At 43.8% G+C, this 14,667-nt stretch overlaps 1 protein-coding gene across 1 annotated transcript; it reads right to left on the bottom strand.

The window, feature by feature from the left end:
- Positions 1-4,790: 4,790 nt before the first annotated feature.
- Positions 4,791-13,837, bottom strand: wdr20b (WD repeat domain 20b). The gene is made up of 4 exons (XM_050057465.1): positions 13,449-13,837; positions 8,341-8,523; positions 6,816-8,240; positions 4,791-6,541 (listed from the first exon to the last, which is right to left on the bottom strand). Exons 1-4 carry the CDS (start codon positions 13,695-13,697, stop codon positions 6,485-6,487), a joined length of 1,914 nt encoding a protein of 637 aa, XP_049913422.1. The 5' UTR covers positions 13,698-13,837; the 3' UTR covers positions 4,791-6,484.
- Between the last annotated feature and the right edge of the window lie 830 nt (positions 13,838-14,667).

The raw sequence follows: 14,667 nt of genomic DNA on the forward strand, positions 1-14,667 counted from the left end.
GCAAGATGGCGACCTCTCTAAAGCAAGGCCCTTGCTATATATATATATAAAAGCATAATTATAAGGCTACAAAAACCAAACAAATTTTATTTTATAGCGATCATACACTTATATAAACATATTAATGGGTAGAATATTCAGATTCAGATTTGACAATAAACCATGCCAAATATTACACACTGGCCCTTTAAAATAAAATATGCAAAATCCGGCTTGTGAAACCTCATCAACTAAAGGCCCTGACACACCAAGCCGACGGTCGGCCGTCAACCAAAGTCGGGCCATCGGTGAGCGTCTGTCGCCTTAGTTTTTGCGGTGTGTCCCGCACCGTCGGCGCGTTGGTGTCTGCAGCTTTTCGGCCAATTGAGCATGTTGAATCGGCGGCGGAGCTTGTCGGTGAGAGAGATCACTCTGATTGGCTGTTCAGGTTTTATTTCCTCGCCCCTGTAGCGAGTGAATCTGCCTGTAGTGAAACCGGGGCTAACCGGTGCTTCCTCCTCAGGCTCCACTTCACTCAGCTGCCCCACAGACCCGCTGCTTCCGGTCGTCCACCAACCGGAAGATCAGGGAGTGGTTGACTCAACACCAGGCCATCGCTCTTGCTTCTTGTGACCAGCTCGCTTGGATTGGACGACTCCTTGGACAGCCCTCGGGTGTCGTTCTGTTGGACCAGCTGGGCAGCTCACTCTTCTTCATGGTTGGTCAGAGTGAATGTGTATTTACATGTATAATTCGTGGTGGCACGTCAAACGCTTTCTGTCTGTTTTGTCTTAAGAATGTCTTTCCTCCGGCGTCTCCCTCGTGGCATGCCCGCTCAGCAAAGACCTCTCCAGCTCTCCCTCCAGGTGCGGCTAATAGCGGCTAATGAGTCATTACCACCAACCCTCAGGTGTAATGTCAGTGTTGACCCTACCTCCTACCACCTGCCTAAACCACACCCACAAGACATCTTTTACACTACCAATAAAGTTGCCATAACAGTCTATCTCTGTAGGGATCCCCTCCATAATGGAACAATCTGAGCCTGTCAGTGGCAAAAACAAACACTTTCAGTGGACGTAATTTAACGGTGCACAATTGCCCTTTAACGTGACGTTGCAGACTGTGTTGCAACTACTGACTGCAGCAGTCTCACTCAATACTGGATTTCAAAAATTGTTGTCTCCATCAGTCACTTAGAGACAAAAACATTGGAAAATAAGATCCAGGCTGACAAATATCTAAGTTAGCCTTTAATATCTGGTCTAAATGGCTGTTCCTGGTCATGTTAGTAACATGTTAATTCAACAGGATGTCATACATTTATAGCAGCTTGGTTCAGGAAAATAATTTCCATAGCTTGCTGTGGCTTGACTGCAGATGAAGCACTTAAAATCCATTTGTAGTGACATGTATGAGTGTATGTTGCACACAGCTGTAGGCCTACATTCAGTTCTACACTGATAAGAATCAACAGCTAAATGGGATTCAGCCATCATTAACACTGATTATTTCCACCTGTGCTTCTCCTATGGCGACATGTCAAAATGTCTGCTAGAAAAAGGACTGTTGACGTCTTCCTCACTCTGTTTATTGTAAGTATAGCACCATTATCATTTTTACTAAAGCCCCTACAAACCCTCAGGTCACCAACAGCACAGGTGTTTTCATTTATTATTCCTGATTAGACCTCTTCTCATTGCTGTGTAAGCTTGTACCAACTGTGCCTGACTCGGCCTCAGTTTTTCTGCACCCACCTGTGCAGGAGGAACAAATTACACCTTTACCTTTTTTATTAGTTTACAGATTTTGGTGACCTCAGGTAATTCCCAGCGTAGCTATAACAAACTTCAACCTGAGCAAATTTTCAATCAACCAAAATTACAACACCTGTGTGAGTGTGCAGATTCTTTAATGCACGGACTTTGGTTTAATACCTCTTGTAATGTCCAGCATGGCTCCAGAGCGGAGGTCTAATTAGCCATAACTGAGAACACCTGTGGCAGGGCCTTTAATAGCTCAGTTGAATTAAATTAAAGAACTGAATCAGGAGTCTTTTGCTTGTGTTTGAAAGGCTTAGTGCAGATTCTCACATAGTCCTCTTGAGTCTCGTTTTTCCAGTTGTATGCTCAGTACTTCCCAAACAGACTTTCCAACAGGGAACTGAACTAAAAGTGAAACTTATCTATGCTCTCTTCAAAGCCAGACTCCGTTTGTGTTGTGTTTGTGTTGTTGTGTGACTTTGGTGAATCTGAACTAACCCTTTAAAACACCAAAGTCAGAACAAACGAACTGATGGAGGCAATGGTAGACCAGTAGCTCCCATGCTCAGTGAGGTAAAATCAGTTTTTGTCAATGGAGTCTGGCTGTGGAGAGCGCATAGATGAGTTTCACCTTTACTTAAGTTCCCTGTATGTAATGGCTGTTTGGGAAGTATCACACATATGAGTGGATAAATGATGGATTATACTGTAGGAGTTGTGTGAGAGTTTGTACATGGATGTTTTGATATAGTTTTGCTGTTGTTTAACGTGAACCTCTATGACTGCAATTCATCAAAAATGTTCTCAATTTTTGGATTCTTCATTGACTGTGGAGATATGAAAGAACACCAAACTTTCCTTCATGAATTCAGCGTAACATGAGGTTAGTTACTGATAAGCATAAGATCATTTTGTGGGTGTATGTAAGTATTCATTTAATTCCTGCTGATGACCATCATATAATAATCCTTATGCATTATTGTTCTTCCTCCTCCTGTAACATAATTACAGATACAGCGTTCAAATGCTAGTATACATTGAGCAACCACAACATTAAAACCACTGACAGGTGAAGTAAATAAACTTGATCATCTTGGTACACTGTAATGTCCTGCTGGGAAACTCTGGGTCCTTGCATTCACATGGCAGCCATTTGGCAAACACCACCGACCCAAACAGACCAAGTGCACCCCCTCATGGCACCAGCGCTTTCCAGTGGGCTTTGCCAGCAGGACAATGCACCATGCAACACCGCAAAAACTGCTCAGGAATTGCTCATGCTAAAGGCATGGACCTCATCTCTGAACTCCCCAGATCCCATTCTAATCAAGTATCTGTGGGAGGTGCTGGAACATCAGAGGTCCTGTGTCTATGCCTTGGCAGGTCACAGGTAAGAGCCAATTAGAATCCATGGTGGGGCCTCCTTGGATCGGACTTAGCTCTGACCTGTCGAGACATACTCGATTAGATTGGCATCCAGGGAACAGCACTCCCCAGTGGGCCTCCCCAGCAGGACAATGTACCATGGAACACTGGAAAAACTGGCCCAAAGAACATGGCAAAGAGCTCCAGGTGTCAATTTGCCCTCCAGATTCCCCAAATGCCAATCTAATCAAGTATCTGTGGGAGGTACCTGTACCCCAGAGGTCTTATAGTCCATCTCATCAGGTCAGAGCCAAGTCAAATCTACGGTAGGGCCTCCTTGGAATGGACGTCTGCTCAGGGGCAGCCCAAGTAATGTGACAAAGAGCTCAAGGGATCGATCTGGCCTCCAAATACCCAGATTCCAATCTAATCCAGTATCTGTGGAAGTTGCTGGTACCTCAGAGATCTCATGTCTACGCCTGGACAGGTCAAAGCCAGGTCAAATTCCCGGTGGGGCCTCCGTGCATCGGTCTTAGCTCTGACCTGTCCTGACATAAACTCGGGGCCTCTGGGGTACCTAAATGTCCCACAGATACTAAATTATCTGGGGAACAACACTCCCCAATGAGCTCACCAGCAGGACAATGTACCACGCAACACTGCAAAAACTGTTCAGAAATGGCCCAAGGAACATGACAAAGAGCTCCAGGTGTCAATCTGCCCTCCAGCTTCCCCAGATGCCAATCTAATCGAGTATCTGTGGGAGGTACCTGTACCCCAGAGGTCCTGAATTCACGTCTCAAAAGTCAAATCCACAGTGGGACCTCCTTGGATCGGACTTTGCTCTGACCTGTCGTGACATGAACACAGGACCTCTGGGGTACCGGTATGTCCTTGATTAGATTGGCATGTGGGGAACAGCACTCCCCAATTGACCTCACCAGCAAGACAATGCAACATGTCACACTGCAAAAACTGTTCAGGAATGGCCCTGAGGAGCGCGGCAAAGAGCTCCAGGGGACGTACCGGTACCCCAGAAGTCCTGTGTTCGTGTCTTGACAGGTCAGTGCCAATGTCCGATACAAGGAGGCTCCACTGTTGATTTAACTTGGCTCTGACCTGTTGAGGTATAGACACAGGACTTCTGAGGTACTGAGATACTTGATTAGTTTGGGATCTGGGGAACTTGGAGACAAGGTTGACACCATAAGCTCAGGCCATTCCTGAGCAGCATGATGTGCTGGTGGGGGTCTGCTGCCATGAGGGGGTACATTTCATCTGCAGTGGTGTTTAGGTGGGTGGTGCTTGTCAAGTAGCATCCACATGAATACCAGGACCCAAGGTTTCCCAGCAGCACCTTACATTGTAACGAGATGATAAGTTATTCACTTCACCTGTCTGCAGTTTTAACATAGTGGCTGATCTGCGTTCACTGACTGAACTTAATGAAAGCACTACTCTACATATGACTGCCGGTGGAGTGTTTGATTGTTCACTTTGTCAGCAGAATAGCTAAAAAATCCCTGTTGTGTGCCGAGCCTGACCTCTGGCCTCATGTGGAGGGAAGCATGACGGCATATTCCCGATTAATGAAGACACTGCTACATGAAGACATCGATTCATGCGGTGAGTACACACACACACGCACGCACACTTAATAAAGCAACACAAATGGAACATGTAATATGTCAAAGCTGTTTTAATAGGCGTCACATGGAGGAAAAGGCTCCCACTGTTAATATCCTCAGTCTTCCTATGTGGGTTCTTGGATAAAAAAAACAAAAAAAAACAAACACGCTCACCTCAAGCACTTATACCATCATCAAGTGCTGACGTCAAGTCAGTTGGTATTCAACACAGTGTCAAATGTTTGTTCACAAGTTCAGCATCAGTTCAGTAATTATTACTCACAGAAACAGGACGCGCAGGTCACAGCCCTGTCTGCAGAACATGGTAGTCAGTCTTATTTGTTAGTTAAAGTGAATTCACACACATGTTGATGGATGGGACTAAGTGAGGGGAACTATGCCAGCGTTAGTCTTCCTGTGGTTTACCTGAGCTCGGAGTGATGGCTGAATGAGGCCGCTGCGTCTGCGCCTACCTGCCTATGTTGTAAAAGGAAATCTGCAGCGACAGGCTAGCTAGCATTCAGCACTACCTGTTAGATAAGAGGATTTTTTTCATAGATGTTTCCTATACCAAACGTTTCATTAATAAAAATACACCTGAATTCTCTTTATGTACAACAGAAAGGAAACATTTTCACCTGCATATTCAAGATTCATTTTTAATATTAGGTATAGATCTTCTGTATTAGAAATATCACTATTTTCTGAAATGAGGATCTTTGAACTAAGGTAATAATGATCATTTCACCCATAAATCATCGAAGTACAATATTTACATATATTACAGAGCCCATGTAATCTGAAACAATATTAAAATAAATGTTCAATAGATACAAAGGTTTTTTTTCATTCTATTTATATTTCAACCTTGTCAAGGAGTCCTTACACACTCCAAAAATGTAAAGCCATTCTCCTCTAACAAACTATTAAGTGCAAACAATTTTTTTTCCATATAAAAAACTATGATTGCAGCATCCAGCGTTGAGACAGAGGGCAATAATGAGCCGTTTCCCCAAGTGCTTCCAGAGCTGTCTTTTGCTTGTGTTCCACCGTCATGATTTCAAAAATGGGGAAAACAAGAGTGAAAAGAAAATCTGTGCAAATACACTTTAAAGTGTGATACCATTGATTCAAACATTTGTAAAGGAAGTAAAAAGCTCTCTTGAACAGGCGTCGAGGACCGGGGGCTGCACAAGAGATCGCCCAGGAGGTGGGAAATGAAAGAGACTTGGCGTTGCTGCAACACAATCCCTCATCTGTTTCCCTTTATCTGCATTTGAAGAACGAAAACGTAGGAAAAAATGTCCGAATTAAACCCATAGAAAAGGTTGAGGCATCACGACAATGCTCACAGCATGTCTAGTCTTTGAAGATCTACAGGCACAAAGGATTGGGTACTAGAGTTTCAGACTAGACACGACTTGATATGACCACAGACGGAACAACGAGCCAGTCGATCCCTCTCATGAACCTCCTGGACGATTTAAAGCTTGCCATCTTACTTCCAATAGCACCCTTTTTTTTTTACCCCCAGACACAAGGGGCATCAAGTTTCTAACCCTGGCTTGGCCAACGTCTAAACAGTAACACAAAGAGAGCATCTGGGTGGTTGTAGTGACGAGAATGAAGGTGACACTGGAGGTCATGTGGTGTGTGACAGTGTGTGAAGAAGCGCTGCAGGGGCCTTGGCCTTGGTCATCCCCCCGTCTCTGTTGCATGGAGCTGTCATTAGCAGCACCAGCACTGGGGCTATACTACTGTTCCACTGGGGGAGTTGGCTGGGTTGTTTTGAGATGATAGCAATCCCTGTGGAGAGACAGATAACACACATTGATAACAAACAACAGTGTTACTTGTAATGCATTAAAAGAGGCAGAATAGTGAGGCCACGAGGTTTACTGTCGGGAGAGGATGTGCTATTAACCTTCAGAATTCTGAGGGTTTAGTGTAAATCTTGAAATGACCAAAAGCGTCGGCTGCACACAGTGGCGTTAACTGCTTCTGAATGCAGCGAGGAAAATAGCCCAGACTACGTTAAGAGGTGTCACATGACAGTATCCTCGAGAGGCCTGTCACTCACCACTTTCCCCGGCCTAGCCCATGTGCAAACGAAACCCTCCTGACAGGCTGTTACCAGACAGTCCTCAAGGAAGATTAACACAGTGAGTCTCTCGTGAGCGATCTTCTTGCACACCAGCGGCTCGAGCAGCGGCACGTCCTCCATGCGTGGGCACAGCGTCGTGCCCAGAGTCTTTGCCGCTTCCGCTTTTGCCGTCCGCGACGAGCTGAGCTGGTTGAGCTTGTCGCTGCTCTTGCTGCTGATGTGGCCCATGCTGTGGTTTCGCTTGTGGTCCTTCTCGTGGCGCTCCTTGCGCGAGTCGTGTAGCGACAGCGTTGCGAACTTGCTGACGCCGGTGGCGATGAAAGCGCTGTCGATGATGCTGTTGCCCTTGGTGCTGCTGCTGTTGCTGCTGCTGCCGGTGTGACTGTTGGGCGTGCTGCCCCCTGTTGGGTTGGAGGAGTGTGGCAAGCTGTTGGACCGAGGCAGGGTGTTGGGGAGGGAGTTAGCTGGGTTGCCACTGGTGCTACTATTGCTCCCATTGTCTTTACCATTAGTGCCACTGGGATTAGTGGTGGATACAGTAGTAGTAGTAGCAGTAGTAGTACTTGTAGTAGTAGTCGCAGTTTGTCCAGTGGCTGGAGGGCTTGTGGCACTCATAACATTAGTGTGAGTCCTAGTGCGGGACAGAGGGAGGTGAGGGAAGAGGATGTCCTCGGTTAGGTCCCACAGACACAGCTGGGTGTCCTGTCCCACTGAGCCGAATCTGTAGGTCACACTAACAGGCCGACTGTCTGTAGAGTTTCTCTTAGAGAGCCGAGAGTGAGAGCTGTTCGCTCTGTCTCTGCCCGCACCAAAGTGAATCTGCTCGTGGAACTCCTCGTCACTACCACTGAACTCAGGAGGGGGGTCACCGTCCTCAACGCTGGTGGTGCAGTGGTCAAACGCCACCACACTCACCCACGACTTGTGACCATGCCCCCGTGCGATCACTCTGCAGTCTGAAAACGACCACACAGTCACCAGGTCGTCCTCCCCACCCGCCACGATATACCGTCCATCCGGGCTCCAGCACACACACAGTAAGCCACCGAAGTAGCTTTTCATTGTTCCGTGGAGCTCCGCAGCGTCAAAGCCAAACACCCGCAGGAAGCCATCCTGGCTCGCACAAGCCAGGAACTTGCCGTCCGGGGAAAAGGCAAACTCATTGAGCGCCCCTTCGCCCACTGTCCAGCGCAGTAACGGGTTGCGAGCCGACTTGCTCTTGCAGGTGTGCACAGCATAGTTTTCACCCTGCTTAAGGAGCTGGTAGTGAGGCGCCGTGGTGCCGCAGGTGTTCTCCACGTTGTACAAATACATGCTGCCGCTGGAGTGAGCCACCAGGAACAAGCTCTCTGAACCAGGAACCCATCGTACACACGTTACTCGTGACTTGTCTATAAGTCTCTGAGGGCAGAGGGACACAAAAACACAAAGGCAGTGGTCAGACAGTAATGTGGTCAACTAAAACTAAATGTCGCTTTCATCATCTTTTAGTTGAACCCACCTCTTCATTGAAGAGTTTGCTGGTTTCCTTCTTTATTGGGTCGATGAGCTGCACCTGGCCGGCTGAGAAACCCACCAGCAGGGAGACGCTCTCTGCTGTAGCTGTGATGGGGTTGAAGTCATGACATGTGGGCTGCGTTCCTTTGTATATCCTCTTGTCTATGGGCTTACTAAGATCGGCAGCCTAGAACAGAGATACAAACTGTTTTTAAGTGTCAACCATTTTGACAAGCAGCTCTGACTGTGATGGACACTTATTTGGCTTCTACTTTGCTCACATCAACTATATTTCAGATGACGCCTCTCCTCCAAGGTGACCTCTAACACTTCACTCAACAACTCAGTGCTTGTGTTTATCTCACAGCTTTTCTCTTAAGATTTCTTGTAAAGGAAAATTGGCACGCAATCTATTTATACTTAAAGGACCCCAAAATCAACAATATTGTTTCTTATTACCTGTAGTGTTGGACATACCGGCCGTAGAGATGTCTGCCTTCTCTCCAATATAATGGAACTAGATGGCACTCGGCTTGTGGTGCTCAAAGCGACTAAATATATTTTAATAACTCAACAACATGTCTCTTTGCAGAAATCATGACCTGGGGCCTCATTTATAAAAGAGTGCTTAGGATTGAAAATGGCGTGCACCAAAAAATAATCTGATTTCTATAAAACCATGCGCACGCACACTTGCACGCAATGTTCTCTTTATAAATCACAGACCTCCTGGAGTTGTGCGCACCCAGATCCGCCTCATATTCCGCCCTCTACATGCCCTAGTTCAACCATAAATGGTCATGCAAATCACCTCGTGAATGCGATCTGCATATAAATAAGCCGGCATGCGAGTGTTCTCTCGTTGTGAGTCACGGCGACAGGTGTGAAAAACCAACCAAAAAACGGAATTTCTCCGAGACTGAGCTAGAGACCCTTTAATGGGAGGTGAAGGACTGAAGAAAGATTTTATTTGGTGGCCACAGCAGCGGGACCACTAATAAAAGAAAGCGAAAAAAAGTGGCAACACATCAACGCTGCTGATGCTGTCAGCTGTGTCTGTGGGACTGTCTGATCTAAAGGTAGACCAAATACTTCTACTCCTTTACCAACATGTAGTTAATGTGTTGCTTTTAAATTTGAGGATGTTTGACATTGATGTGCGACATAAAGAATCACATTTATTAAAGGTGGAGGCAAAAAGGAGTATGTGCCAGTGCCATCTTGCGCAATTACGCACGAGGGTCACCGCAGTATTTATATGTTTATGGCAATTAGTCTGATCAGACACCCGGCCTGAATTACAGCATGAACCAGTGGTATCCCTGTCCCAAAATACAACGTGTAATTTGAAATACAATTCAAAGATGAAAGTGTAATAGGCGAACACGTTTCTTCATGCCGGTTTTGTCATGAACAGCACATGTCTAAGTAGGGCTGATGAAATGAGTGTAACGGTTGTGCTTAATGGCTGTATTTCGAGACATGATAAATGCACTGGAAATATTTAGCTAAATAAATAAATATATTCCATGCAGTCGCGCCATCCTCTCCCCCTCCTGCGCTCACAGAGTGGACAATGAGACGTTAGAGGCAGTGCGGATTAAATACGTATTTAGAAAGAATTTCAATTCAGGATTTCAGTTGGATTTTACAGCGTTTTTATGAAACAATTATCACTCACTCCAAGCGCAAAATAAGGCTGCTGGATTTAATTTCAGTGATAACGTGGATCTAAGGTGGATATAGTGTGACATTAAATTTGTGTGAGACATCAATAAAAATCTGACTCCACTTCACCACCTCGCCATCTGCGTCGCCACTTCCCAGTGTCTTCCAAAATGTGCACACGCATGACTCAGAGTTTGCTTTGCTGCCATCTAGTTCCATTATATTAGATAGAAGGCAGACATCTCTACAGCTGATATCGCCAACACTCTGCAATTCACACACAAAATCATTGACTAAATAGCACTACAGGTTAGAGGATAATATGTATTTTTGATTGTTAGGTGTCCCTTTAAGTCACAGTAAAAAAACATCAAGCCCATGATTGCATTTGATTCTTTCATACACCACCGAGGGACAACTTATCTCACATCAAAATGCCAGAAATGAAGCCAATTAAACTTTCAGTGTACAGAAAAATACCACTTTTTTAAATAACTGAAGTCTCTCAACATTTGCTGGGGACAAATATCTCAAGAGCATTGCTGGCTGCTATCTACTCTTTGTTTGTGTCTGTCTACTAAGTGCCAACCCAGTGTTCCTGGTGCATGATAATAATGAATTGTGACACATGGAAAGTCATTATCCAAAAATAGAGAGGAAGACCAGACCCAGCCACGCCACATACTGGAGGTTAACTGTTAAGTTTGTCTTTCAACAGGCAGCTGATAACACGACTCAACATGACACTGAATGAAATCAAAATGTGGTATATACTAAGTTATCTATTCTCGTACGATATGACACAAGCTGAGTCCTGTGAGCTTAAACGCCTCCTTGTTGTGCAGGTTTACACCCCAAACTGACCCTATGCATCACTGCAAAATGGTCTGTTTCATTACTGTAGGTAAAAGGAAGACAATTAGCCAAACCTGTAGTCAGCCTAAAAGGAAAAAGATAATGGACCTCATGAACAGAGCTGCAAACCTGGCAGGAATATATCTGGCATCAGACCAGTGGAATTGTGATATTTGTAATGGCTTTATGTTTTATCGCTGCAACTCTCTCGTGGTCTGTTTTCATGCATTAAACAGACGCAGAGAGAAAGCATAGGGGATGTAATTAAAAAGCTGTCAGTGTCGTCAAAGTGAGGCTGCTGCGCTAAATAAAATACGGCTTTTTGGCAGACTTTTACATTTCAAGTGCTCCAGAACAATGATGCAAAGCTTGAAATAATAAATAATAAATAACGGCTAATTTGAAATATTGCAGGGGAGGAGGAGTACAAGAAGATGCAGTCACAGTGAATTGGTTAAATCAAGAGCTGCAGGGAACTGGTGCTCATTACAATTTGGGCGAACCGCCAAAACATCTCCAAGGTAAACGACACTTCTTCTGCTGTGTTGTTTCTGTCATATGGAAAAAGAATTGCCTGCATTTCAAGAATGTGATTAGGGTTGTAAATAGTACGACATGATGCAGATATGCATGAAAGTCACAGTTCGTTAAAAATTGAGCTGCACAATATGGACAATATATAAATATCCTCAGCTGTCAAGTTGTGCAATATATCATATCATATCGCGGCAGACTGTGATAATGTTATCAGAGATTGTCTGAGATAGTTGTGAGCAAGTATCAAATGAAAACTACACTTTAAATTGTAACTATCATTTTCATGTTCAGTTCAATGTTAAATTTGTTCAATATTTTTTTTTTAATTCAACAAGAACTTTGTTGTGTTTTCACAGAATAATGAAAGCAACAGAAAAGCACAACCAGTGTTGGCAATTCTTTTCCAATAAAAGTAGCTAGCTCTAGCTCTGAAAGATGCTGTAAGTCACCAAATTACATCATCGTGCATTAATGGCAGCATTAAACACTGCTGAATTAGATTTAATGGAAAGATCCTCAACAGGCATGGCTGAAAGTGAAATTATTTCTAACTCTGCGGTGGTTCCAAACAGAGGAGCAGCTTCAGTAGTGTGGAATAAACTGTGAATGTTTTATGAACAGCCCCGGACTTCTCAGACTCTTTTAGTGACTTACCGCTCAGAGGGAACTCAGTCAGTGGCTCCTCTGGCAGCAGCACAGCGTCTCTCCCTCTCCTCTATCCAAGTGTCGTCAAGTGATTTTGTCATAAACCTTTGGTGATGTAAACCTACGTGACGCTCGCAGCTCGACAAAAAAACTCCATATATGTGACTGTGTGATAGTTGTGGTATCATAACAGCCTGTCACAGGTTACAGCGTGATGATTAGAGGAGAAATGGCAGAGCATAAAGGTCCAGGTGGGAAAAAAGAAGGAAATCACCTGTTGATTTATATTTATAGATCCGAGGGGACATTTATTTAAATGTGTCATTTTTGGTTGAACTATTAATACTGTAACAGAATCTGAATCTGACTCTGAGTTACTGTTGTTGTTCACAAACTGAAGAAATGAGAGATCGTTTTAGTTTTTACTGAATATTTGAAGAATATTGATTATTTTATTGCAATTCTATGTTCTTAAATGAATACAATTATATTTTTTTTTCCTAATTTGTCATGTTGTCAAGAATATCATTGCCACAAAAACACCTAAAACATTGTGATGTTATTTTAGGACAATATCACACACCCCTGCTAAAAACCAATGGGAGCACAGATTCCCTAGACAGCACCAAGGTTCCAGAAATCCCAAACCGAAGCAGATCAGGAACAAATTGGTGAAAAGGGAGTAGGAGAGCACCTGAGCTGGATACACAGGAGGAGCAGAGTTCCTACATGGAGGCTAGGACATGTTTTGCTGCTTCTTCAGGGACGACCCCACCATCAGCATGTCACCACTGTCACAGTCACCATGCCAGCTAAACAAGCCCAAATGTGGCTTGCTGCAATGACATCATCAGTGTGTGCGACCAAACAGTGGCTCATATTACATCACATCCAAGCCCTGACAGCAGAGTGCACTCATCATTACATCACGAGCAACAACACACTCCTCACTGACACTCCTGTAGCTCACACTGTGATGGGACACACCACAGTTAACCCTGCTGGTGAGCACTGTTGACAACTCGTCACCCTTATGTGGCTTTCTCATGTAAATACCGAGCATAAACAAACACACCATGACACATGACATGCGTTACGTAGCGAGGTCACTGAGAAATCTCACGTCACAGCTCATCACGGACTGAGAGCTCAAACAACTGAGGGACTGTGAAGTGCACACAAGACTCAACGAGGCAAAAACAACTACTGTGGCGATGTTAGCTAAGAATGCTAATTAGCTGCTAAGTTAGCTAGGTCTGCTACATGGCCTTGTCTTGACAATCTGCGCACTTCAATGACAGGAGCTGGGAGAGTTGACAGCCCGGCGGCAGCTCGTCTGAAGCCGCCAAACCACCGGGCTGCTCCCGGACGGCTCGGTCTCCGTCGCTGCAGTCAAATATTGTTTACCTTTCTCACGCCTTTGTAGATATAAAAGTAGAGTTCCCGGCCCACATTGAAACAGATCCTGTCGCCGTTGCCGGACTGGTCGTTCACATTGACGAAGGAGACCTTGACGGGGTTGGAGCCCTGCGAGTTGAAAGGCACCCTGTTCGGGCGACTGTATTCGGAGTGAGTGAGGAGTTTGTAGACGCCTTCTCGTGTGGTGAATTGAGTTTTAATTTCGTTCATCTCCTTCCCTCCTCCCTCCGCCGCCATCTTGGAAATTGGCGTTCATCCTTGTCCGAGCCCCGGATGTTAGCGACTGCGCATGCGCTGGACCGTTGAAGTCCTGCAGCCATGCGTACAGAGGAGTGAACAGTCATGTGAGACCAAACTGGAAAATAAAGAGTGTAGGAGTTTACATTTCTGTTGGAAATTAATATAAAAACATAACTTTACCTCACACACGGTCCATATTTGGAATATTAGAAGTATATTAATGAAGAGAAAATCATTTTTTAATACCAATAATGGATGGAGAGGGGTATCTGGTCTATTATTAATTTATTTGATAATCATTTTATAATGCTTTTGTGGAAAAACAGTCTTGTTTGTACTGACAATAAAACGCAGTAATTAAGGCAATTCCACAAGCAATGGTTTTATTTATTCATTTTTACTTTTTTGTTGTATTTTATCTTATTTTTATTTTGTTTTATTTCATTTTTACTCAACAAGACCCTTCAGTAGCTATAGATAGATGTATTTTTTATTTAGTTGAAAAATGAAAAATGCAATAATAAATTCTTATGGAATGTTCTCACTTCAATTATTTTCCATCACCCTTAAAGTGATATATAATAATAATAATAATAATAATAACATATAACACAATACTTTTGTGGAAAAACTACAGTCAGTCTTTTTTGTTTTATTTTATTAAACTTTATTTTATTAAATTTTCTTTTATGTTATTTTGTTTTGTTTTTACTCCACAAGAGTCTTCAGTAGGTATAGATGGATGCATTTTTTTTTAGATAAAAAATGCAATAATACATTCTTAAAGAATGTTCTCACTTCAGTTGTTTTTAATCACCCTAATAATAATAATAATAATAATAATATAAGAACCAGATATCTCTCTTTTCTAATTCTACCTAAGGCTAAATAAGTTCACTTTGAAATAATGAATGAGATTTACACATGTAATGACATGAAAAGTTTAATTTAGATATGAATATTTGTA

Source organism: Epinephelus moara, chromosome 12, assembly GCF_006386435.1.
Source record: "Epinephelus moara isolate mb chromosome 12, YSFRI_EMoa_1.0, whole genome shotgun sequence".
Classification (NCBI taxonomy): Eukaryota; Metazoa; Chordata; class Actinopteri; order Perciformes; family Serranidae; genus Epinephelus; species Epinephelus moara.